Source organism: Drosophila montana, unplaced genomic scaffold (assembly GCF_035044405.1).
Source record: "Drosophila montana isolate Dmon_TW-CO22-7 unplaced genomic scaffold, ASM3504440v1 contig_3013_1, whole genome shotgun sequence".
Taxonomy (NCBI): Eukaryota; Metazoa; Arthropoda; class Insecta; order Diptera; family Drosophilidae; genus Drosophila; species Drosophila montana.
The window spans coordinates 490,567-518,420 of record NW_026997889.1 but is presented as its reverse complement, the minus strand read 5'-3'; the positions used below and the strand labels follow the sequence as shown (position 1 = coordinate 518,420).

The following is a 27,854-nucleotide window of genomic DNA, read 5'->3' as shown; positions in this document are numbered from 1 at the left end:
CTTTCAATGAAATATGAAAGTGATTAGAGCCAATTCGAGTGCTCGAGACAACAGTTTTAGTTGGCATAGCTTGAGGTAGGCTGATTAAGTAGGGTTTTCATATACCCAATGATCATTACATAAACACACACATGGGGTCATGAAACTGTGCAAATGTGTGGGAAGGCAGCAGCAGGCAGGAAGGAAGGATACTATCAAGTACATACATTTAATCTATGCCACATTTTATCTATGACTTCTTCCTGATATATATCTGCTCTCTGTAGCGACTTATAGCGCCTCCAACCTGACCCCTTAACCTAATCCTAACAGTAGACACACAATCTATTTGATTAAGCCAAACAATATCAAAGAACTGGTGCTGGCTCATCAAGCGCTACTCCCTCAATCCCACTCAATCACAGATCTAAGACATTTCATTTATTCATTTATTGAACATCAATCTCTCATCCTGCAGACAAGCGATTTGCCACAGTCGGCAGCAACACACAAAATGCATTCGCATATGCAACAGTTACACATTCACACACCCCCTTTCCTCTCTCGCGCTCACCTCTCTCTAGGGTGAACTAACGCCGCGTAACCCATTTGCCTTGTTGGTTCGATAAACTCGTCATGGAGCTGGCTGACAACACGGCGCCAATAGCAACAACAACAACAACAACAACAACAGCAAGAGCAGCATGTGAGAAGCAACATTTCCACGGGGCAGTGCATTGGCAAATGCCCAACGGTAAGGAAGCAATCTCTAACTTAATACGGAAAACTTGTAAACGGTAAAGCGAAGCGAAATGGAAAAACTGAAAGCCAAACAGCAGACAGAGGCCAACAGCAATGGCAATACGAAACCCAATCCCAATCCCTTCAAGCGACCGATGAATGCGCTGCAGAAGCAATGGTATCGTGTGCTACTTGCCAGGCGTGTGGGCTTCGGCCAGAAGCCGACGCAGGATGAGAAGGAGCCAACCTAGTAAGTAGCGCCGCCAGGCGCCTCTGCCAGATCGAATCAAATTGTGTGAAAATTGCAATTTCCTGTTGATTTAATACATTTTACAATTTCTGAAAACCCCTTAACCCCCCCCGCCCATCGGCCCACAGCGCTGACATATGCCATAGACGCTATATGGCCGCATTCCGGCGCTATAACGAGCGTTTCCGCTGGGAAATGGCAATGCATGAGCAGATGCAGCGCTGCGCCATCGACGCAATGCGCGTTCACAGGTGAGAAAGACAGAACAAACAAAAAACATAGTCAATTAGCCTCTTCCAATTGGAGTTTTTACACATTTTGACAGTTCAAATTGACATGCAGTTAAATTGCCATATGTTTTCCCAAGCTCCTGTCCATGAACTGTGAAAATTGTCTAACTGAGTGGCAGCGCCATGACTGCAGTTCATTACGAGATGGCCACACTTAACATCTAACTTCATGTCAGCTATTTTACAATAAGATAAACGCCTCACAGCAGTTGGCTGAGAAGCAAAACAGACAGTAAGTCTAGTAGCAACGCCATGTCAGACAATAAAAGTGCTGGCCAGTCAGCACATGACAAATATTTAACAGCTAGATAAACCGAATCTTTAAATAAAGCTGAAAGTAATGAGCGTTTGCTTGTGAGAATAGAAGCCAATTATAGTCTCCTCTGATTCAAATTGTACCATATTTTGAGAAGCAGTTAAATTGCAGTACGTTTTATAAACATATTTTAAAATAGTGGCAACGCCATGTCAAATGTTGCAATTCATTGCGAAATGGCAACACTACAGCTCAATCTACTTGTCAAATATTTAACACTTAGTTAAGCTAACGCTCAAAATTAGACAAAACACGTTAAACTGGTTGTTATCTTTTGACAGCGACCTGTTCAAAAGCACCTTTTACACGCATTTCGTTTTAGAACATTCTCCATCACAACGCTCTGGCTGCCATTGCACTCGAAACGGGAAATCAACTCAACATTGGAAACACTGGAGAAGGTTTTGACAGTCCAGGAAAGGCGACGCCTCGAGGAGATACTCAAACGCGGCGAATCGCTGCGCACGCGACGCCTTTAGTAGATCTAATGACTCCGCTCCGCAGTCGTGACTGGCAGCATGAGTAAAGCAGCGAAAAGCACTTTCAAGTGCAGCACTTACCCGAACGACTGTCTCCATCCGCAGCCCCCCTTTCTTTCGACTTGAATTTCACTTTGCAGTCAGCGAGGAGCTGTGCAAACTGCTTTTCCCGCTGATGCTCTGTCGTAAATATTTAATACAAATAAAAAGTACGACTTTCACTTCATTTAAGGCACAAACCATGTTCGGCATTCACAATTATTTGCTCGGGGGATCAGCTGCACTTTCTCGAATATGCCGCAGTTATGCTAAGTAGTTACTTAAGCGACGGACAGTGTTGGGCAACGCTGTCTAAATAACCAGCTAATCCATACAAGCAGACGAAAAGTTATTTAGGTTCATCCTGAATTCTATAAACTGTTATCGAAAGTCAAGCAACTTTGAATGATTTCCAGTTTGAAATATTGTTTTTTTTTTAATGTTAGGTTAGTTTCTTGGAGAGGTACAGAAAATTATTAAATGTTGCTTCTAACAGTAGGTTAAAAATTTTTTTTTGTTAAAAGCTATGCGGAGCAAAGGCTTATTAATACATTTATGACATTTATGGATAGCTTGAACCTAACCAAACTTTTGAAGGTAAAGTATGTACTTGTTGATTTGGACTGCGTTAGGATCGGTTAGGGAAGGTTATCGTTAAATGACAAGTAACCACGGAACAACTCACAAGGATCTTTAGGGTCCATAGTAATACCTTAGTGAAACCCCGCTTCCACGAAATAAATATGTGACATTTGTGGCTATATCAAATTCAACCGTGTAACGTAAGTATTCGTGGATTATGATTGCGTTAGGATTGGTTAGGGAAGGTAATAATAAATAACAAATACCCAACGAAAAAGACACTTGGAGATTTGAGGCTTATAGTAATACCTTAGTAAAAATCCCGCTGGCACAAACTGGCAAGTACCCAGTAATAAGTAAGTAATAACTTAGCGAATCCCCGCTTACATGAAAGTTCCATAACAATCTGTTGCTTATGACTTGAAAGGGCATGCAAAGAATTATAAGTTTCACAACACTTCCTTATAATTTCTATCTAGCTTGCAGAATATATTATATTAGAAAAAAAGACTTTCCTTTAAAAACTGATAACAAACACAAAATGTGTTTTCCTAGATATCAAGCCCATTCGTAGTCAGTTGCTAACTATAAATATTTGTTTACAGGGCTTATGCAAATCTTGTTAACGATACACCCCGCCCTTTTAAAGCCCATTAAGATGATACATATGCGTCTTATGTATGTATAAAATATGTTGACCGGCTATTCAAAAGCCCAGCATGATGAATCCCAAACCGAAAAGCACAAGTTTAATGGCAAAATGTGAAAAATGTGCACAAATTAGGGGCTGTCATAGCTGGCATATCTGCACATTATTAACTGCCACGCCCACAGCTGCAGCGCACCCAACAAAAAGAAAAAAAATAATAATAATAATAAAAAATAAAAATGAAACTAAATCCAGGCACCGCAAGCAGAAGTCCGCCTAGATACGACCGTGCCAATACATCATAGTACACACACGGCAAGCGCAGAGTCAAGAGGGGGTGGGCTGTCCGGGTTGCCGGGGGGTGGGTGCAGGGGTTGTGAAAAACATCTATTCATAATGCGCACAGCTCTGACAGCGGCTGAGAAAGTAGTTTCCATTTCCGCAGCGCAGGCGAACAGGGAAAGGCAACCCGAAGCAGCAGAAGAAGCAGCAGCACGAGAAAAAAAATTGGATTATATTAATTTGAATTAATAACATATTTTCCGGCAGACTTTTCCTCTGGAATGTTGTTAGCTATGCCAGGCAGCCGGGAGTTTGGGAAAAACACTCGCAATTTGCTTGTTATAATTTGCTTGTCTATGCGCAGTGAGGCGCGCTCTGATTTATAATATGCGTTGGCTAAAGGACTTCCAACTCCTGATCTCTTCCACAGCTCCTGTTTACCAACATCCGCTTGTTGTTGTTGTTGATGTTGTTGTTGTAGCTTCGAGGCATTCGCCTGCTCATTAATGTGCTCTTAATATAGACTTAATTTGCATTGGAATTTTACACAGAACCTGGCAACTGTTTGCAATTTTCGGTTTGCAAGCAATGTACAGTGGTACCTCCATGTAACGAACGTCTCTGAAAAACATCTTGCTTCTAGTTTATCATTTATAAAGCAACAAAAAGTCTTTTTCAATTTAATATTTTCAAGCTATGTACAGTCAAGCTTCATGAAAGTTTTTTTTTTATATCTTTTACCAAAGAACATATCAAATACGGTTTAGACCAGCCCAAACTTATAACAATCCATTCGAGCAAATTTTCATTTTAACGCCCAACAAGTTCATCATATTGAGTGATTACTGTTTATGGAATTTGAAATTTCTGGCATTTAGTACGAATTTCAAGTGTTTAAAGTGCATTGATTTAACCTATGCCAAGTGTAGAGAAAAATGCGCAGCATCAATTTCAACAATGGACCACATGCTAACCCTGGCGCCGGCCCCTGCCCCTGAAAACCCCCGCCCCCTCCATTCCACATCCTTTTTTGGTCAGTTAACAGTGCAACGCAGCGGCAATTTATTGACTGTATTGAGACGGGCTACGTGCCGCACATAAACCGCACTTATCTGGCTGACTGACTAACTGACTGAATGCCTCACTGACACACACACACACACTACTGGCGGCTGCCTTCCGCTAGCTTGCTTGACTGGATGGGATGTGCCTGCGTCCTGGCCTGACCGGAGCGCACTACACATCCTGCCATTGAAAGGCAGCAGCAGCAGCCCAAGTCGAAGAAAAATTGCATGCGGTTGCGAGAGCAGCAGCTAAATTAATGTGTCTGTCCGTGTGCGGTGCACAGCGAAGTGTGCCCGAACCCCTTCAGACTACGCCACTGGCCGCGCTTAGTGCTGCAGCTGCCATAGCCAACCCAACCCCCTCCACTCCCTTCTCCTGATTACCACTCCTCCACTTTTGGCTCAACTCTTAAGCAAATACTAGCAAACGTGCCCGTGGCATGCATATCAAAATGATGTATGCGTGTTAGATATGCTATAAATTTTATTCCTGCTTCGACTTCTGCTTATCTTCTCCTCTACTCTACACCAGCCCCACTCACACACACACACACAAGCACAGCTGCAATCCGTTATTAAACGCTTGACTGATTGACCGTCGTTGGCATTTGATTCTGATTAGAAATGAGCAGCCACAAATTCCAAGTTGATAGAAGTGCGAGTCAGATATCGAAACTGACGCTGGTCTGACCAAAAAAAAAAGTTAACTAAACTAATAATACAACTTAAGAATATGCGTTAAAATATAATAATACTAGCGGGTATACCCCGGCCTTGCCCGTCGAACGTATAAAATAAGTTCTCTCAAAGATCTTTGAAAATTAGTCTGAAACCGATCGGACGGTAAAACACCTATTGATTATATTCTTATGTAGAGCTTTGTAAATATGTTTGAAGCAAATTGGACAAAACTTAAAACTTCACCAAAAAAAGCATTGAATCACACTTTCTACCGAGGAAGCTTTGATTTGCGAAAAATGTGAAACACGTCTCAAATGATTATTCATATAGATCCTTAGAAATGAATTGTCAATGAGGTCAGTTTTATGTATAGAAATATATTTGCAATTGGTACTTACCTGTAAATTCACACGTATTATTTTATTGTCATCTAGCAGTGGGCGGGAGACAGACATTTAAATAAAAAGTAGAGAAAATGTTCATTAGCATATTCAAAAACATACAAATAAATATACCTACATACATATTGAAATAGTTGTTACTCATATTTTAAATATAAAAAGAGATAGTTTTGTTTATAATACATACCAGTTTTTTAATAGCCGCATAGCCTAGCAACCAACTTCTCCAAAATTAAAAACGTCGCTCCTTCATAGTTGCTCATGGTGCCACCTCTTGCGTAGTTTAAACCACCGTTTCCTTCCAATATAAAAGCCGTCGTTTCCTCAATAGTTGAAGCCGCCGCATCCTATATTAAAGCCGTCGTCTGCTCCTTTACGCAAGCTGCCACATACATATATACATACATATATACATATATACATACATACATACATACATACATACATACATACATACATACATACATACATACATACATGCGTACATGCATACATACATACATACATACATACATGCATACATACATACATATACACATACATACATACATACATATACACATACATACATACATACACATACATACATACATACATACATATATATACATACATACATACATACATACATACATACATACATACATACATACATACATATATATACATACATACATACATGCATACATACATACATACATACATACATACATACATACATACATACATACATACATACATACATACATACATACATACATACATACATACATACATACAAACTACAAAAATAAAAGACAAAAAAAGAACACTACACTACTGGCTAAGCATTAAAAACTGCAGAGCCTACTTGTATTCTTGAGAATCAAGGAGAAGAGCACTTGGTTGGTAAAAAACAAATATGCATGCATACATATATTCATAAATACATACATACATGCATACATACACTAACACACACACGCCCACAGACACATACACACATATGTAATACTTACATACCTTCGTACAACAACACTTGTGTAGAATAAATAGATACAAACATATGTACATTAATACAGATATACATACATACATACATATATACACACACAGACACACACATACATACATACAATTGGCTACATATATCGGGTATTTTCTGGCCCTGCCCGTGGCAAGTTGCATGCCTTAAATTTCAGATAAACCTTTTTCCCCCTGTTCCCGCCCGTAATAAATTAAAATCCCCTATTTTAAACTCCTCGAATTAAGTTTACTTTTACAAGGATATTTAAAAAAAAAGATAAATCTATTGAGTTTTGTGTTCGAAATTTCGACCTATGTCGACCTATGTTTATATAGGATAATAGCGGGTGTTCCCCGGCCTTGCCCGTGCCACGTTTAATGTAAATTCTCTCTCTCTTCTATCGTATATGTAAAAGTTCCTAATCAAATTTTAAGAAATTGATCTTGATTTTAAGTTTGCAACACTTTAAATTTAAGTAATTTTCTCCCGTCAAAAGAAAATTTTTGGGAACTTTTAAAAATTCCCAACTCTAGGCTAGTAGCTCAGTCAAAATCTACACCGATTCGACTTTGTTGCAATTTAGCCATCAGCAATATATTAAAGGTTTGTAAATTCACTAAAGTATTTTGAAAATCTCTAGAATTTTAGTTTTAATAAATAAGGAAAGCTGCAATCATAAAAAGGTGCATTTTCTGTTCGGGAACTCAAGATATATGGAGTATATATTTTTTTTTTAATTTTCGGTTTAGGTTTTGGCATTTTCTATCAAATATTCAATTTCCATAAATCAAATTTTTAGTGTAAAAATGATAAAGGAAACATTACTTTGGGAGACGCTGCACACTGTAGAGCAGCTGGAGGTGGCCTTTGAGGAGACACTCCAAACTATAGACGATTTGAACAATCGATATAGGCTAATTGCCACACGAAAGAAATCAGCTGAAAAACGTCAGCGGCTCTATGAGTCGGAGATCCAGGCGGCCATCACAGAGCCCACATATACCAATATCCTAACTTGTCCGATGAGGCGGAAGAAGCGCTCAAAGAAACGAACCGTATACAGAACGCAGACGATTACTCAAAAGTCCAATAAGCAGGCGGAACAGCCCATTTTGTCCCTGCAAGCCAATTGCACATATGAGTTAAACTTAAATGGTTCGAGCTCTGGGATTCATTCCGTTGAGGCGCGCATCCATCAAGACCAAACGGAACCCGCAACAGATGCGAGACCGGCTAGCAATGGGAGTGGCATGTCGGATGCTTCAGAACAAACAGATCCTACGCTCTGTTCCTGCAGCACCCATTGCTGTCCCTATTGCCGTTGCAAAACCTATTATTTTTAATATGTATCTTAAATGTATATTAGCGGTATTCCCTTAAATAAATATTTAACTAAATATCTCAACTGATGCCGTTTGAAAACTAAACCCCGCTTAAATATGATTACAATTTCATACAGAATTTCGAATTTAGTAAAAAGTACTCACAATGGAAAAATTCAAATATTCCTTTTAAGAGTTCAAGATATTATTAAGAGATATTTGCAGCATAAAGGTAAATTAAGTAAATCATAAAAAAAACTAAGATATCTGTAATATCATATAAGACTTCTTAAATAAAATTCGAAAAATAAATAAATATTGGGTTTTTTCTAAAGATTGATATATAAATATATATCATATCAATTCTATTATATTATATCGTAATATGGTATCGTATATTTATTTTGTTTTCTTATTGTCTAAGCTCTGCAATAATGTCCAATAACTTAGCAATAGCATCGATTACAAATCCAACAATGTTCACTACCCTCGTCCAACCCCCCCCCCCCCCCCCCCTCCCCTGAGTTGAACACAATGGGAAAAGCGAAAACCGTTTCGTTATTTACGAGACGCATTTTGTATGGCAACTTAAACGCTAATGGCATAAACATCCGAAACGTGAGCAAAATGTTTAAAATGCCGCCACAAACGAATTGGACAGGATAGCCCAGGACAAACAAAGCCAATGCCGGCAGTTGGGTTAAGGTGCAAGGATCAGCAGCAGCAGCAGAGGCAGCAGGAGCAGAAGCAGCCGCCGTGGCTGTAATGTAGCCCAAAACGCGTTTGCCACAGCCGCACAGCAAATCAAATCTCAAATCATGCACGTTCCGAGTCCGAACCAGAAACGAAACCAACAGAAAGAATAGAAGAAATTGCTTTGTTTTTGGGTTTGCCAAACTTGAAATACCCTGTAACAGAAAGTTACCCAATCTTAACTTTTTGGTTTTCCATCTTCATGGATGGGTTCGATCCGTTAGCTTCTTGCTCAGTTCTACTTAAATTTATTTTAATATTATTTTAAGTCGAGACATCTTAAGATAAAGAAAGTAAAGGTTCTATTCTATGATATAGTAAACCGATTGAGCTGTTTTTTTCTTGCGTTCAAATCTTAACTTATCTAATAAAGATAATCTTTATAGCTAAGAGCCAAGTCTGCCTGTCAAGAAATATATATATATTTCACACATTTCATCAACATAGGTAATATACCCTTTGTTAGGGTATAAGAAAACAGTGCGCACAGAAATTGTAAAGCGCTTGGCCAGCCAACAGGGTGACTCACACTCACCGGGGGGGAAACTCTGGAACTGCAACTGACTTTGCCACTGACTGACGGCAAATTGTTTGAAAATTCAATTCACACATTTGCCAGTTGTCGATGATGATGCCGAGATTCGAGATTTCGGCAACGTTAGCTATGCCCCCGGATCATCATGCAATACCCCCCCCCCCCCCCCCCCGCCCCCTGCCCTACCGCAATCATACAAACTCGGCAAGGTCTCTCGTTTTTAAAATAAGTGGAAAATCGCCACGAATTGTTACAATGTTGGCCAGGCTCAAACGGGGACTGAGAGTGCCAAAGATTCGCAGGGACACAGGGCACAGGACTCGGGGGCACGTGCATTTCGACAACTTTTTAGCTGTCAATGCGTTGGCCCCCAAGTATCGGTTGCAGGCAACGCGACGTTTGTGGCATGTGTTCCGAAATCTAAGGCAGCTTTTGGGTCGTCTATTTTGTATGCAAAGAGCTGCTGTTCGAAATTTAATTTATTTAGACGTTTGTGTTGTTGTTGTTGTCAAGTTTATTGTCTGCAAATGAAATGCGTCTGTGCCCCGGCCTTGGCTTTCCTTTTTAAACGAATTACCATTTGGCGGCTTTGATGTTGCTCGGTTTCTTCTGCATTTGCTGCCCACTTTTCCGAGGTTTTTCTTCTCATCTCCTGGCATTTTTTCATTCCATTTTCTAACTTTTTTCGGTTTGTTCCTGCTTTGATGCAAACTTTGCAGACCATAAAGTTTTGACTTCATGCAGTTTTAATGACTTAACGAGCGCTACGCTGGCCAAGTTCCTTTGACAACTCGCAACCGGCGACTGGCAACAACTGCCAACTGCTGGCAACGGCAGCTAATTAGGCAAACGCGTTCCGATTACCACACAATTTGCACTTTTCCTTTCAGGCCAAGGCAAAACTTAGCCCGTTGATTAAACAGAGAAAACATTTGCTATTCTTTTTTTGTGAAACACAGTTGGGCCTATTACTTAATACCTAAACTGCAGCAACTGTCAGGATGTTTACAAGAGGCATCCATTTAATAGCTTTGTTTTTTTAACCACGTGTCAACACTGGGTGCAGGCACCTTGCTTTCTAGGCCACTTTTCAACACTGCCTGCAGCCTTTACAAGTTGGCAACACTCTACTCAAATGAATATTCATGCAATGCATTTCAGGGTGGCAACACAGGAAATCAATCTTATTAGATTGTATAAAAATCTTATCAGATCGTATACAAAATCTGGTATAAAATCATTTTGAAGCTTACCTAATAAAAACATATTAAACATATTTTAATTTTTAAACCTTGCCGATTATTGGCAAGACAAATAAAATATATATAAAATAAATAAAAAAAAATTAAACATAATTTTACAATTATAAATATATTATGAAATACCTTTGTTTTCAGCCTGATTGTTCCATTGGGACGTAATCCGTTCCCAATATTTTGTATGTATGTTATTGAGGATATATATTATAAAATTATTTTTTTTTCAACTGATTGATCCTTTGTAACGAAATCAGATCAAATCCATCTTTTATGTTATATCAGGAGCATGAAAACTGAATTTGCTGAAGATAAAAAGAACACAAAATGTCTCGATGAATGACTTCTATTCGAAACCGAGTCGAACGTCCATTGGCCCTGGCTGCTTTAAAGTTAAATTAAGAAAAGTTTCCAATTTAGAAACGGTCGTTAACGGTAATATGCCTAAAATCCAACGACCAAAACACACAAATATTTACCTTGTTTTTGCCTTATGATTTTGTACCAATTTCATTATATTTGCGACTTGACACGCTGCACAGATGTGTTTTGAATATAAAAAAATTTTTAAATAATTTTTAAAGTTCACTAGAGATCGTCCTAAGATCTCATTTCATCTTAACACACATTATGGAAAAAATCTCCATTTATACATTGTCATATTGTAACCAAAGAGAGATATGCAGCAAATGTTTTTAAGCGATTCACTTGTGTTTCACATGTTTGTTTTTATTATACGTAGCTTTAATTTAGACAAATAAATTATGAATTATACGATATAATAACTATGGTCAACATATGTATTATTGCAACTGATGATGATGGTGGGGTTGGTTGTGTGTGTGTGTGTTTTTTTTATCGTGTTTGGTTCAATGAGCATTATTAGATGATGCAAATGTTTGTAAAATATTTTATCAGCACAAATGAAATGCGCATCGAAACGAAATATATCGAATTATTTGAATGATGACACATTCAATGTTCATTTGTTTGATGATAAAACAATAGCATTTGATTGCGTAGTAGTTTTTAGTATGACTAACTAGAAGAAGACTGGATAGACTGAGCTGTTGCCGGGTTGTGAGTGAGTCGTTGTCGTGGTTAAGGCGGCATTTATTAATATCTTCATAACATGTCTCTGAGCACTTCTTTTTGCGCGGCAGTCAATTTCTCCGGAAATTGTATATCGAAGGCAACCAACAGATCGCCCTTGCGCGTGGTATCCTTGGGAAAGGGTAATCCATAGCCCTGGATGCGTTTCACAGTGTTCGGCTTGATGATCTCCTGCATGGTGCTGATGCGCAGTTTATCGCCGGACATTGTAGGAACTTGAAAGACAACGCCGCAGAGCGCCTACAAATAATATCAAGAGAGACGTATCAATAAATATAAGTATAAATAAAATGCTTCAACTATTGCTGGGCTTATCAATCAAGCACAATCTGAAAGAAATCCCCATAAGTAAACAACTCAATTTCCTGTAAAATGTTATTGTACACAAAAAAAAAAAAAAATAAATGAATGAAAGTAAGAAAAAATAGGGAAAGCTGGTCAAACAAACGCACATGGGCTTTAACTGTGGAATCTATCAATCTTTTTGGTAATCCTGTTTATGTTCTTGGCTGCCACTTGCCACTTGCCACTCGCCACTTGCCACACCCAGCAGCAGCCACATGTCGCTTGGAATCGAACAGAAATGCTCCCTCGTCTGCTTATTGTGTTTGCTTTGTGTCTTGCATAAATCCTTTTTATGCTTTTTATGTGCCTAATTCGTGTTTAAACATGTTGTTGACATGTTTCTCCGCACCAAAAATCTACAGACTGTATTCCTTGTTTGTCCACTTTTAGCCGGGACGATTCCATTTGCCCCAGCTGACATTCGATTTGTTTAATTGGCCAGCTAAAAGATAGCTATCAATCATGATTTGCTTCGATTGAGATATTAATGTGCCCAACTTAATTAGTGAACGAAACTTGCTCATAATTGAAGAGAAAAACTTTTTGGCTTCTTAGTCATGTGATTGGCAAAGTTAAAGAGAAGTTTTAATAATATTATAACAAGTTTTTGTTCGGAGCAATTGTAGCATCTCTTTAGTGAGAGCTTTAAGCAACAGACAAACGCTTTAAGCTAGCTTGAATATATCACGTGACTCTTGAAAGCTCGTTAAAATTACAGACTAAAAGAAGGTTAAAGCTCGACCAAATGTCAATTATTCACACCCTCATCATAACTTAAAGCTCATCCAGGCTTATAGTTAAATTTGATGTATTAAAAATGTATTGTATTAAAGCACATAAGCTTTATTTTAATTAAAGCTCATCTAATTCTTACGCTAACTGTTATGTATTAATGCACAAAAAGCGATATGAATGTACTCTCAGCTAAACAAGCTATTAAAGCTCATCCACGCTTTAAGCCAAATATTATGAATTAAACACATAAAGCTCTAACACTTTCACACTAACCAAGCTATAATTAACTTGAAGATCATCTAAGCTTTGCGCTAAATGTTATTCATTAGAGACAAAAAAATCAACAGCTTTCCCTCCCGTATTTTCTCTTCCAAAGTAGCTATAATTTTCAAGAGCTTAAAAGATTGTTTAAGCTTTAAGGTAGCTTTATTATATATTTTAAGGCTTTATTTGCTACAATAAACTTGGGGTTGAATTCATATTCGAAACAATTATTTTAAAAACAAAATCGTTTGTCAAAAGCTTAAGTTCTTTAACATAATAATAAGCTCTTTTTTAAAGCTTTTTACTAAAATTAAAAATGTTCAAATGTTTTTTTTTTTTTGAAATTTAATACCATAAATCAGTTACGCCTTTCTATAACATCCAGTTGTCTGACACTTGTCATATGTACTATACACACTGTACACACTGTACACATTGTGATTTGATACCCAGTTACCCGCATCGGACAGTTGTCCAGAACATAAAACCCTGTGAACGGTGCGAAACGCTGCCTCGCCCAATAAAGAACATAAATAAATTGCGACAAAAGCAAAGTGCACACCTTATGAATATTTAAATATATGTATGTATGTATGCTTATATGTATGTATGTATTCGCCGAGAGGTGAATTTAAAGCGATGACAACATAAACTGATGACGACGGCAACAACAACAACAACAATAAGAGCAGCACAAAATGCCGATGATGACGACGACGTCGCCGCCGCCAGCATTGAAATTTTTTAATGGAAATGTTAAAAATGTTCTCGCAAAGCAAAAACAAAACAAAAAACGAAGTAAATAAAAATCAACAACTACAAAAATCTGTAACATAAAAACGCTTAAATACTTTGCTACCTTTTACGGAAGCTGAGCCATAAAAAAAAAGAGCACACAGGGAATACAAATGCGAACTGCGATTCGGTTACAAGCAACAACGGGATCAGCTGGGTAGGTGAGGGGAATACGCATGGTGGATAAGGGCACAAATCTGTTGCCTAAAATGGCAGCTGGTTCTTGCGCATAACAATAAATATAACAAAAACATACACAATTTTAATTGCGACTATGGCTTATTCATATTTTAGCCATAAAAGTTACAAGAAAAATGTCTGTAAAATAAACAAAATTCTTGCTCTAATAATCGTGTAGAATATTAAATTTCTCTATTTTCTGTTTATATCAGCATATTAAATTAAAAAACTAATGAATAATCAAAAAATGTCCCTGCTCGGGCGCCGTACATACACATAAAATATATATAAAGTCCCTGCTCGGGCGCCACACTAATTTTAAAAAATCTAAATTATTTTATAAAAATGTTAAAAATTTGTTTACTACATAAAGTTTCTTAGTTTTCAGCTTGTATGCGCATTTTAACTGAAAACTAATGAAAACTAAAAAACTGTCCCTGCTCGAGCGCCATGCATACGCACATGTTTTAAAAGTCCCTGCTCGGGCGCCTAGCTAATTTCTAAAAATCAAAATTGCTGGTTTTATAAAAATGTTTATAAGTTATTTACTACATAAAACTTCCAAATTTTCTGCATATATGAGCATATTAAATTAAGAAACTAAGGAGTATTAAAAACTGTCCCTGCTCGGGCATACATATATAGAAATACAAACATACATTTTAAAAAGTCCCTGCACGGGCGCCAAGCTAATTTTTTAAAAATCTAAATTATTTCTTTGCTTATATGTTTAGAAATAGTGTATAGTTAATAAGAGAACATTAAATTTCTCAGGGTATATGGACATGTTGAATAAGAAACTAGGATTTTAAAATTTTCCCTGCTTAGGCACCACGCACAGAAAAGTTTAAAACAAAAAAATTAAATAATTCATTAATTACTTAAATTAATGAGCATTTGGAAATCAAAAGCGATTCATGAGTGCTCAATTTTTCCAAAGAGTACGAATAGTTTTAATAGTCAAACAACAATTGTAAAAATTGTGTGCATTTTTCAAAAATATCCCCAAAGCTACTCTAAAAAACATGATTTCCCATCAAGCTGAACTTCTCTTTTAACAGTTTCGGTATTAGTTAGTCTAGTTAAGGGAAATAGCAAACATAAACTACCCCAGTTTTGCGCGACGCGAGACAATTACAGCTCGCTCAAAAAATAAACTGAAAAAGTGTTTGAAAAACAAATCAACGACATTCAATAGCATGTCATAAAGCATTTTGTTGTTTTACTTGATTTTTATTTTTATTTTACCTTTATTTTTTTGATTTTTTTAGAATTGACAATGTGAAGGACGCTGACGACTGTCATCAAAATGCAAACGAAGCCGTTGAATGCTTTTTGTATTGAGCTACCGATTCTATGCAGTCGAAAAGTTCTCCAACCAAAAATGACAATGGCAATGGGCAGACAACATTTCAAACAGCAGCAGCAACAACAACAACAACAGCGATAACAAAATTTGTGACGTCTGGCCATCAGTTACACGAGCAAGCCATAGACATAGGACAAACACATAACCAACGTTCAATTGTTGTTTTGGCATTCATCAATTTTTGGGGTAGATGATGCTGCATTCGCGGATTTCGGACGCAGACAACACTCAAAGCGACAACAATTTTATTCTTGTTATTTTTTTGTTTTTTTGTTTTTTTCGCCATTGAGCTGTTGACTTTGCATTCCATCTAAAATTTACGAGTATATGCACATAGTATGTCCATAAAGCACTTCTCCTATTTCTATTATAAGTATGTGCTGTAGGTCAGTGCCATGAGTGCAGCAATATTTTAATGATCCCATTTTAGTTTAGTGCTTTAGTCGAATATTAAATGTCATCAAAAATTATTCACCGCTTGCTGCAAATTCTGATTTTGTAACGTGAACGATGATGTAATTTATGGCCGATATTAAATTTAATGCATAATGCAACAATAAAAACAAATTCAATATTGTTGCGGCCAATTATGTGAAGTACTTATTTGGCGCTTTAATTGCTTTACGGCCCGCTTTGTTCAGCAACAAAAAAATCAAATTCGGGCAACCATTTGTTATTTTAATTACAATTCCTTTTCCCTTTTTCCTTTCAATAAACGACAAGAAAACGTAAATAAATTTACATAAAGTATGTTCAAGCTATTAATCTGATTAAACAAGAAAGTGACGCTTGTTGCAGCGTAACGAATGGTTGATTCCCTTTTAAAAATCATTTCTCAAGGATTATTTATTTTCTATTTGAAAAAATTTACCTTCGACCTTTCTATGCGATTCTCATTGATGTATCTTCAAAATATTATATTAAATTGTTACAAAAAGAAATTTATACCCGAAAAATTTCCTTTCGACCTTTTTAAGCGATTCTCATTGCTGTATTCTCAAAATACTATATTAAATTTTATATCAAAACAATATATCCAAATGTTACAAAAAAGATTCTAATTTTTTAAGGCCCAAAATTTTGAAATAATAAACTATTTAAAATGATCTCAGAGATGTTATTTAAAAAAACATTTCTTAAAATGTATGTATGTTTCCGTTCGACCTTTCTATGCGATTCTCATTGCAACATCTTCAAAATATATGGAATTGTTTCAAAATAGAAATTCGAATTTTGACATAGTAAAATTTTTAAAAATGTACTCATTTTGATAAACCAATTTCATGGGTTCTATAAAGATTTTATATTATAAATATGAACTCGTAAATTTGTCAAGGTGTTGCCAGATTACATTGAGGAAGTTGCCACACTGGGCCAAATATTTTATGAAATGCAGTTTAGAGTTTTCTCAACTAGCACCAACTTTTGTAGGAGACTGAAAAGCGGTATTTATGACTAAAAACGACTTTTAAGCTTTAGCTTATCCAGTTGTTAAATACTTAAGTATTAATCGCCTTAAACTATAAGACAGACAGAGCATAATGTCACAATTATATGGACATCTTACGACCCTTAAATTGATCTTATGGCCAGCTGTCAACCGTTTAGGTCTTGCCAAATATTGCAAAATATATGATATGATACGGTCTTGGGCTGGGTTCTCACAGTATGGCGCCCAATTAAAGCCGGGCAGCGCCTAAATGAAATTATAATGAAATCAGCGTTATGGTTATGGCAAATTTACCATATACGCGCCTGAAGCTGCCGACCAGACCAGGCCAGAGCCAGACTCTGGCCAAGAGCTGAGAGCTGGCTGGCAGGCGAATTTGGTCAACATGGTCAAGTTTCAATTAGGCGGGCACAGCAGTTGGTCGGGCCAACACGTACGCACACTCTGTGGCAACTTGGTAGGCAGTTCATGACGCTGAGGTGTTAAATTTTTCACAGCCAACTGCGTTAAAAGTTGGGGCGCAAACTTCGCGCTAAACTTCGCATATGGCGAACAAGCCAAAAACAAGCAGAAAAAATCATACTTAATGATTACCACAAAAAATAGATAAATAAATAACATGCTGGCCAGTCCGTAGTCATGTTAAAATTGTTAATTGCATTAACTAGATTAAATAGTTGCTATCTAAGTTTTGACATTTTTAACATTTTATTGCTTGTTAGTGCGACAAATTTAGTAAATATTTTTGGGGTCTCAGTTTGCCCATTTTGGCAGCGTTTTCATTTTCATTTTTCAACGATAAACACTATGTATATATATATCTAAGATATATATGTGTATATAAATTATGATTACCATTTTGGTAGAGTCTCAGTTTAGCTAAAAGTGTCATGTTGTGGTTTCTATTTAGAAATATTTGACACGGTTTTTTGTGTGCGGCTCGTGATAATTATGATTGCACATTGCGGAATTTGGTAATATCTCCAAATGACTATTCAATTATATAAGTTCTAGAAATTGATTATCAGCTGTATTTTTTCAAGATCATATTTTTCATGGGAAAGCAAGCGCATGACAGTTGCTTTCTATTTGAGTTCTAGGCAAACAAATATGTCAGACTGAGAAATAGACAGCTTTAATTCTCCAGAATGGGGGTATGTTAAACTTGGCATCAGATTAAATTATCTAGAAGTTTAGAAGCTTAGAAGTGCTTTTATTTGCGAATGATTGTTCCGATAGGAGGCATATGATTTAGATATAGATACAGACATATATTTGGAGACTAGCGAGACTTCTTCTTTTAAACAAAAGAGTTTGCTATAAATAAACTCAATAATCGACCGATTCTTGCTTTAGAGCTATATGATACAGCAATTCGATGTTGAAAAGATATGTCAAGATATCTTGGAAAACAAAATACTTAACTTTTGAACGTTTATTCATATGCAATTCTTACGATTCCGATCTATATACCGACTGCAACAAAAAAGACCTATGCAAATAACTTCTAAACTGGAAGACATATTTAAATGGACAGTCGTGACTCAGCTGTTGATCATGATCCTTATTAGGCATTTATAATACCTTCTACGAGTTCATAATAAATTGATAAGTATCTTTACAGACACATTCCCGCTAAGCCCTCAGCTCACACTTAAAAGTATGCCAATAATTCGACCTCTGCTTTTTTGTGCACTCACCTGCTTGAGCGTCAGCCTCGCCGTGTATCGCAAATCGCTGCCCTCGCGCTTGAACATGGCATGTGGCTTGTCCCGAATGATGAACACAATATCCGCTGGTATTTTGCCGGGCGCCTGATCGCCCTCCTTCTGGAACGTGACTTTGGTGCCCGATTTCCAGCCGGGTTTAATAGATATTTGCAGGACTTTGTCCTCCTTCTTGGAGCTGCCATCGGGCTGGACAACACGACGTGAGATTTTCATTTTCTTAACACAGCCATGATAGATTTCCTCCAGTGTGACATAGAGATCATGCTCGACGGGTGGATCCTGTTTCTGTTCCTTTTTGAAGGGGGTGTGCACATTGAAGGAGTGTGATCTAAAAGATGGCCTACGAAAGCTTAGCAAATATGAAACAGATTTCAATGCAGAGTAAATCTACCTGAAGGCGCTGCCTAGGCCATGCCTAGAGCCCAGGCCGCCAAATGGCGATGAGAAGAAATCGGGTTCCGTATCCAAATCGAAAACATTCTTATCAAACAGATTGTCGCCCATGTCAAAGAACGAGGCAAACGGATTGCTGTTGCCAAAGAACTGTGTAAATGTGGCCCGCGGATCACCATGGAACTGATATGTAAATGTATTTTTGCCACTGCCACCGCCATTGCGAGCGCCTAGAAATATAATAAATGATAAGAATCAAAATATGAGGATATATTCATTAACTAACCGCCACTCTTCAGTCCATCCTCGCCATATTTATCGTAGATGTCGCGCTTGCTCTTATCCGAGAGCACTTCGTATGCCTCGGCGACCTCTTTAAATTTCTCCTCAGCATTTGCGGCTTTATTTTTATCGGGATGATAACGTAACGCCAGTTTTCTGTAGGCCTTTTTGATCTCATCATCGGTGGCAGTTTTTGTTAGGCCTAAAGTCTTATAGTAATCTTTGCCCATTGTGTATGTGTTTGTGTGTGTGTGTGTGCGTGGGAGGTTTTGAGTTGCTTTATATAGTTATATGAAGTTCCCAAAAAGGCGACGTCTTTAATTCTATGCGCTCTGCTCTAAGGTCTGTAATGCAAAATGCTTTAATTAATTGCAATTCGAGTTTATATTCATTAAAACTTACAAGTTTATATATCATTTGTCTATAGTCCATATATATGAGTGTGTATATATATGTTTCTAGTTCCGGGTGTTACTTAGTGGCTATGATACTGCTCCAAATTTCCTGCTTTCTATAATGGCACATACATTTTGTTGTCTGTTTGTTGTTTTTTTTCTGGGGTTTCTTCTGTAAATTAATAATTACAAATTAAATAAACATATGAACAAATTTAAAAGCTGCTGTCAAAATTTGAACCAGCGACCTTACGCTTGTTGGTTCGATGCGACAAGCATTTAATTCACACACACTTTTTTGCTGCGTTGTTGTTGTTGTTGTTGTTGATGCTTTTCATAAAATCTTTGACAAAACTTTTTATCACTTGAAGATGCAATTAGAATAAGAAGAAGAATAAGAAGAATTGCAGATATCTGTTCCTTTGGGTTGCGCATTGATCCCTTATAAGTCAAGTATTCGGGTCACACTCAATTATATATAGATATGTATATTGATACATATATTGGGTTAGTTTTGTCGAGAAACTTTTAAAAATCGCCCATAAGTATTATGATGATAGTCGCCTCCAATAGCACGTCACAAGCCTTGGCCATGTTCAATGCTAAACCGCCTACACGTTTTGTTAAATTTAGCACTCGAGAGCGAACAGAAAAGGCAACACACACCACACACACACTCATTCAGAGCTCAAAGATTGGGAGATTTTGTTGAGCAAGTCGGACGACGAGTACAGAGAGATATCTAAATTTATGAGCACATTTAAATTAAATATTTGCTTATGCAGAACTACAAATAGAATTAATATTATTTATTTTCCGCTAAAACATTTAACAAATAAATAGCACAGCACGGCAAGACACAAGCGCCGGGAAACTCTTTTAATATACACAAGACTAAGTACATATCCATATAGATACATATATATACATATATATATGTATGTACTCTCTATATAAGCATATACACATATGTTTATGAAATTTTGTGCGCTAGCCAATTTGCATTGACCTTAGCCAAAGCGCTAAAATTCCAATTGAGTTCAAACAAGCACAAGAATTCGAATTGACAATGACATTTATGAATGTCTTCATTAAATACTGACAACGGCAGATCACTGTGAATAAAAAACTCTTAAGAGCAATGTATAGCATATATATATATATCTATATATATTGTATATCATTTGAACTGTTCCTGGTTTGCGCTTAAAGCAACACAATACACTTCATCTATTAATTTCTTCTAGTTGCGGTTAGGCGCAGTCATTCAATAAATATAATCAACTATAAATAAGACATTTCATAGTGAAAAGTTAATCAAGCTCGAAATTGAGAAGAATTTTATATTAGCCACAATAAAAGAGCCGCTTTTCAACTCAAATTCAGCAAAAGTTAATTAATAAAAGGCATTTATTTAATAGAACAAAGGAATTCTTGATTGTATTTATAAAATAAATATTTTAAATACTACTAAGGCTCGCATTAACATACTGTTATCATGGGCGTAGCTTTACATTATATGACTGCTAAGCAAAATATGAATTTTAACAGAGCTATAAGCAGCGCCACATAACAGAAGCAATGCATATTAACATAGCCTTAGCACTGTTAACTTTATACAAAAGCCTAGCTGTGGTTATCCTGACGCTCTGAAGGGGATCAAATAAAAAAACCATTGGAACTGAGAACTCTTACAGAGTTTTAGAAAATAAAAGAATATTTGGGAAAATTTTTTATGCAATCAATGAAAATACATAAGAGAATTGTTTAACAGTTTCTGGAGAATCCACATCAGATCAGAAACAAAAACTGTAGTTAAATTAAATAGTAAATACTCTTCCTAGGCAAAACCCGGACGGGTGTACCGCACTGTGAAAATAATTAAGAAAATATTTGGCTAAACCAAATATACTTTAGCATGAATATTGTGAGTCACATAACAGAGCGAAAACATGTTAAAATTATTAACATTAAGTAAGTACACACAGTTATTATTCATTTTATGCGCCAAGCAACATTCAAAAAGTAAAAACTAAGCTCTTCTTATGTGTATCAGTTACATATCCAGACAGTTTATAATTTCAATTGCCCTCAATCAAGTTCAAGTTGAAATTAATGCGATTCCCAAGTCCGATTCATTAACATTCAACATGTCAACGCCTGACAATCCAGTCTCAATGCAATTGCCAGCCTTGAATTTAACTGATTTCATCTTGGAATATAATTTTTTTTTTTGTTGTTGTTGTTGTTGTTGTTGTTTTCTTCTCAACTTGTTGCTTTGACAACACACAACAATAATTTCAGCACAAATGTCTGCTGCCAATTTGCTGCCTTGAATCCAAATCTGAATCCAAACTCGATGTCTCATGGGGGGACGAGCTGTCAATAATGCGCGCAATTTGCTCGATTGATCAGCGATCCAGACATAGCTCGACTGTCGACTGCAATATATTCACATGCGATATGCATATAATTGCTATGCCCCGATATCTATCTATTTATCGATCATTGAATCGTGCCAAATGTGTGCCACATTGACTTGGGGCGTGGGCGTGGGCGTGGCGCATTTGGGGCGTTGGGGTATCAGGCAAGGCCATCGCGTCGCGACCATAAATATAATTTTTCCACACATTTTTCGCTGGCGAATTTCGGGTTTTTTTTTATAAGAAATTTGCGTACGTCCAAAAATAATTCTTGAAAATTATTACGCAAGGTGAATATATGTTTATTTTCTATCTTTTTCCAACCCGATTGCTATGTAGATATATGCAAAAGTTTATGATTTTCCTTTTTGACAATTTAATTGAAAAATTTTTCGCGCACGTTTCGTTTGGTGTTTCTTATTGAATTATTAACAACATTCGCATTGTTCGTGCAAAATAATGAGTGTTGTATGGATATAAATTCATGCTGATACGAATATTATATGAGTATTCACATCCATCCAACCCACCCCTCACCTGCATTGACAATTACAACATGTTTCTGTGTGGGCGAGACTTCCGCATAAATTATTAACACACACACATCAAATCGAATTCGTTGCTTATTGATTACAATATAACATTTGTTTAACAATTTATGGCAATTTTATATGCATATAGAGGTACATAAATATATGCTGTATGTATGTTAAACAGCATTATTGAAATGCTTTTAATGTTGTGCATACCCTGTTAGTATACAGATTTATGTAAAGCAGCATGTTAAGAGTTGTAACTGTGAATGTAACACAATTTGCAAGTCTCTAGTTTATTAAAATATATATTATTAATCATGCTAAAAACTAATAGAAATTTTCTATGAATGATTCTCAATTTTGGGACACGCAACTCTGCCTACTTCATCTAACTGTGCTAAAAGCTGCATAGTAATCGAATAGCAGGCACTTGCGTTATTCGATTATTTTAGTTATGTAGACTAAGGTCTTTAATCAGTATAGGGTATTTTTTAGTCCAGGCTTAAGGCTTTCTTGCTTGTTTTAGTGCAATATTTTTGCCATTTTTGTATATGCAATTTCAATTTCTAGTTATTCAGTCGCACGTATAAAAAAACACACACACACACACACGCACAACAATTACACTTTGGATATACATACATATCTGTGCGAGCTAAAATTAATAAATTGTCGTAGGTTATGAGGCCAGCGCAAAAATTATGGCGCCCCATGCGCTCTAATTGAATTGAACTTGATTTATAATGCCGCGCTTTACTTTTATCCACTTTTTATGATCGCAAACGCCTCTTGGCTCATAAATTTGCAAGCGAATACGCAACTCAAATCCACATGCGACGGCATTTTCGGCAAAATAAAATTTAAAAAAATATCTACTATATACATATATGTATATGTATTTACAAATATTATTGTTTGATTTATGGACAAGCTTGAAGTTATAATTAATGGCTGGAAACATATAGGTAAAATATGTTAAAAACAATATTTGCAAACATAGTTTCAATATGACATTATATGAAAATAAAAACAAATAAAAAAGTTTTGTAAAGGCTTTAAAAATATATATTTGATATATATATAAGTTCGGAGTGCGAAAGGGGCTTAGGATCACATTCATGACCATGAAAAACCAGGCATTAGTACTAAGTACTCATGCATTATAGAAATTAAATAGCTCGCTAACAGTGTTGATAAATATCAATGAAAAGTAACAGTATTGAATAACCAGCACATGCATTCACGACATTTTAAATAAACTTTTCAATTTGTTTGACGTTTGTTTATGTTTTCGTAGAGAATGGCATTTTTTTAGGGATGTACTAAAAACTACCGGCTAAATATTGTATGTAACAGTGTGGGATAGGAACATCTCTCAGAGATGTTGAAATGAATGAGAAAACCTAAAGCACCATCTTTACAGAAAATGTTTGATATTAAATGTTACTCAGTGTTAATTGACTAATAAAGGCAACTTTTATTATATGTAACTTTCAGATCATGTGCTATGTCCCTCTATAAGTAAACTCTCTGCTTTGAAAATTTGTCACTAAAATTGATAACAAATTGCTGGAATGATGGTCAGCCAAAGAATGCCAATAATTGTTATGGACGCAGGAAATATGTATGTCATGGCATTTCCCAGATAAGTTCAATAAACAAAATACACTTCACGTACAGTTCACATGCACACCTGGCTCTTCCTAAATAACAACTTTAAGAATTTCGTTATCCAACACTTTTTTAGCGCACAACACCACAGTTTCAGCTTTCAAGGTTAGTGAACTGAATATTTGTTTTTTTCGCTCTGTCTTGACCAACTCGATTCGCATTGAGTTGGGCACAAAGCGCCTTCATTCACTCTCGTTCTCTGCTTCAAAGTCAACAACAGCTTCATTCATTGACAACCACATTTTGTTGTTGTTATTGTTGCCATTTTGCTATTTTTTGATGTATTTAAAATTAGGCAAAAAAGTCAAACAGCGTGAAGTTTATTCACCCACGTTGCGCAAAAAAAAAACAACATTTTTTTTTTAAACCAAAAAAAAAAAGACCAACATCAATAAAAACCAAGCATAACATTTAGGCAAACAAACTCGAATGGCCAAAAAATAATATTTTTATAAATTATTTAAAAAGCCAACATTTGATTCCAGAATGTTGCGTTGTAGGTGTTTCTAAGCCGAAAATCCGTTACGAAAATAGACGAAATGACTAAGCGTAAATGAGAGCTAAAAGTGTCCACAGTGGAGACTCCCACATGGCAATGCGGAATATTTTTGGAGAAAACATGTGCGAGCCGTTTCATTCAAATGAATCACATATTGGAATGGCACTCGGGTCCAGGGGGCGGTCAACGACGTTAATTTCGGTTCAAGACTGTTGCACAAAAAAAAAATCTCGAAAACTTATGCAATTTTTATTTAGTTTTTGGTCACAATTTAAGAAATGCGCTGGACTACTGAATAAACATAGAAATTCTTTACAATATATTCAATTTCCGTTTGTTTTGGCATTGTATTTAAAACGTAAGCAAACAATAAACCGTGTATTTATGCCATTTGCATAGAATAACTATTAAAAAGCAAAATACAACAAACATATTGTAGATTTTTAGAATTTCAAACTTGGCTACCAAAATTTGCATACGACTCTGAAAACAAGTTTTAGTTATGTTTTTATTGCTTGTATTGTATTTGTATATATTTGTTATAAATATTGATACACGATCAAAATTTAATCAAAATGTAATTTTGCAACACTTTTTATTAACACTTTCCCAACAAGTGAAGACAAAAAGTATTAATGACGTTTTATTTTTAACACTCGTTAAACGCACCGTGACAACACTAAAAAAAATTGATATCAATCAATTACAATAACAACACTGGAAACTGAAAAACAACAAAAAAAAAGCTCCAAGTATATTTCCTTTTTGTGTTGCTTCTTCCAACCACATTGCGATTAGTTTGCGCTTAATTGCCAGCCACAACAGTTCTTCGTGTTTATCTGCTCTTTGCCTATTTATGACGAGCACCGTTTTGCGGCAAATTTGAATCAAGTGTGGCAAATTTGAAGACAAGAACAACAACAGCACCGGCCACCGCCTACGTCTGCGCCGCCCACTCAGCAGCTGTTCAAAGAGTTGTGTGCGCTCTCTTTTGTTTTAATGAGAGAGGTGGAGGGTGAGTGAAAGAGAGCGCGAACGAGGCTATTTTGTGTGTCATAATTTAAAAATACAAATAAAAGCTGCAGAAACGATAGACTGCTAACGGTAAAGATTGACAGTTTGCATATGTGTCTGTCTGCCTGCATGTGTGTGTGTGTGAGTAAGTGATTACGATTATGATTAGCGCTGCTGCGGCGTTTGACTCTCTTCTTGGTAATTTGCCATTTGTTTTTATACTCTTCCCCACACATACACACACAAACACGTACAGCAAGGCGAACTCTTGTTTTTTTTTTATTTTCTAATTTTTGGAGGCCAACAATCTTTATTTTATTTGATTTCTTTTGTTCAATCATAATCGTTGCTTTTTTTATAATCTTTATGGTTGTAACACACAGTGTGACCAATGCGACTTTGGGCTTTCTGGGCATAGCGTTAAAGAGGAGTTAAACGTAAACAAAAAAAGTTCTCCAGACAGTTTCCATTTGGCTGAGCTTTTTTGACAGCTTGAGGCTGCGACTTTTTTCATATAAAAAACATTCCAATTGGATATGTTCACCTGCAGCTCCAGGCCCTTTTAAACCCTGTATTGCGGCACAACAAATTACGTATCATACACAAATCTGTTCGCACACACATAAAATGTATGTATTTACCAAGTGGCCGCTGTGTATATTCCAAAGAATCGCCAAGAATATTCGAAAATAATCAAGCGAGCAAACAGAAACAGAAGCAAAAAGTTGGTGAGAAAAAAAATATACAAAAATAACTAAAAATGCTAAAAATAAAACTTATTTAAAGAAATGAAACCATGAAAAATCAAAAACACAGGCTAAACCAAAGGCAAAACGATGGCTAGTAAAATACAAATAATAAAGAGAAACTGAAATTTTCCGAACCAACCGTGAAAATGTTCCTACGAAAAGGAAAATTCTTCTTAGGGGGCCTTGGACTTTGCCTAATTTGCACATGATTTTCTGCCTCTGTAAATGTAAATGGGTGCACAAATATGAAAGTACATAGAGTCCAATTGGCCGTTGTGTTTAATGGGAATGTCCAATACATTACGTTCTGCCGAGAATCCAATAAGAAGTTGTGCAGGCTGCTGTGACGCTTAAAGCTCTCGACGAAACGAAATGCAAAGAACATTAAATGCGACGAAAACTCGCAAAAATTCAAGCCATAAAAAGCACTTTACAATGCACAGTTCTGTGTAAATGTATGAATAAATACACATACATATACATATACAAATATATATATGTGTGTATGCACATATGTATTTTTGTTATTTTGCTTTGACCACATTTGGCAACAGGCAGAACGTAGCACGTTAAGCCTCAGCACACACACTCGCACACACACACGCACGCACACCAAGAACTCCAGCAGCAGCAACAACAAAAACACCAACTCACGCTCACTCACGCACGCACTTGCAATTGTGTTGTGATTGATTGTAGCAATAAATTAACAAAAATAATATCTTACAATTGGTAGTGGATTCAAAATTTCAATCTGTTTTTATTTATTATTAACACGTTTGTTTCTTAAAGCGGGCGAGGCGGGGAGCTGTATTAACTGCCAATGGCCGCTGAAATGCGTAGACTGAGCGCCTGAAAAAACCGTTACAGCGCAACAACGACAACAACCGCGCGATCACCGACGATGACGACGCTTTGAGACACACTAAACAGCCAGACTGGCCGCGACTGCTGTCAAATGTTGAAATGCCTGCTGATCTCCGTCTCTGACGCATATGCGAGCGCTCGTGAGAGCCAGAGAGCAAAAGAGCAATACCCAAAAAGCGCACGTTTCTTTTTGTGGGAGGGAGGAGGGAAACACATTTAAACAGCAGCACAAACAAGTACATACAATGTATTTGCATACATACACACACACACACACACTCACTCACACATATTTTTGTCTGTATGTTTGTGGACACATTCAAGTACCATACGGCATGAAAGAAAAGCGAGAATAGAGTACAAATTGAATATAAATTGATCCTCCTTCATGCGGCATTCGATGTCTCGCATGCGTCATG

The 27,854-nt window shown here is 36.6% G+C and overlaps 3 protein-coding genes and 1 long non-coding RNA gene across 6 annotated transcripts; 3 read left to right on the top strand and 1 right to left on the bottom strand.

Moving 5' to 3' along the window:
- Nucleotides 1-748: 748 nt before the first annotated feature.
- LOC135430472 (uncharacterized) lies at nt 749-2,198 on the top strand. The gene is made up of 3 exons (XM_064685147.1): nt 749-970; nt 1,099-1,221; nt 1,899-2,198. Exons 1-3 carry the CDS (start codon nt 792-794, stop codon nt 2,053-2,055), a joined length of 459 nt encoding a protein of 152 aa, XP_064541217.1. The 5' UTR covers nt 749-791; the 3' UTR covers nt 2,056-2,198.
- A 5,298-nt stretch (nt 2,199-7,496) lies between these two features.
- On the top strand, nt 7,497-8,164 carry LOC135430442 (uncharacterized). The gene has a single exon (XM_064685111.1). The coding sequence runs from the start codon at nt 7,566-7,568 to the stop codon at nt 8,100-8,102; it is 537 nt and encodes a 178-aa protein (XP_064541181.1). The 5' UTR covers nt 7,497-7,565; the 3' UTR covers nt 8,103-8,164.
- Nucleotides 8,165-11,333: 3,169 nt separating this feature from the next.
- LOC135430464 (dnaJ protein homolog 1) lies at nt 11,334-27,497 on the bottom strand. 2 transcript variants are annotated; one of them, XM_064685141.1, is made up of 6 exons: nt 27,296-27,497; nt 19,684-19,848; nt 19,286-19,625; nt 18,998-19,229; nt 18,577-18,934; nt 11,334-11,978 (listed from the first exon to the last, which is right to left on the bottom strand). In XM_064685141.1, the coding sequence occupies exons 3-6, from the start codon at nt 19,509-19,511 to the stop codon at nt 11,751-11,753; spliced, it is 1,044 nt and encodes a 347-aa protein (XP_064541211.1). In that variant the 5' UTR covers nt 19,512-19,625; nt 19,684-19,848; nt 27,296-27,497; the 3' UTR covers nt 11,334-11,750. The 2 variants fall into 2 exon arrangements, with proteins under 2 accessions (XP_064541211.1, XP_064541210.1); XM_064685140.1 differs by having other exon boundaries at nt 18,577-18,946; nt 27,296-27,496.
- Nucleotides 25,530-27,315, top strand: LOC135430468 (uncharacterized). 2 transcript variants are annotated; one of them, XR_010436613.1, is made up of 3 exons: nt 25,530-25,820; nt 26,203-26,547; nt 26,606-27,315. It is a non-coding gene; the product is annotated as an uncharacterized LOC135430468 (long non-coding RNA). The 2 variants fall into 2 exon arrangements; XR_010436612.1 differs by having other exon boundaries at nt 25,530-25,909; nt 26,203-26,543.
- Nucleotides 27,498-27,854: the final 357 nt, after the last annotated feature.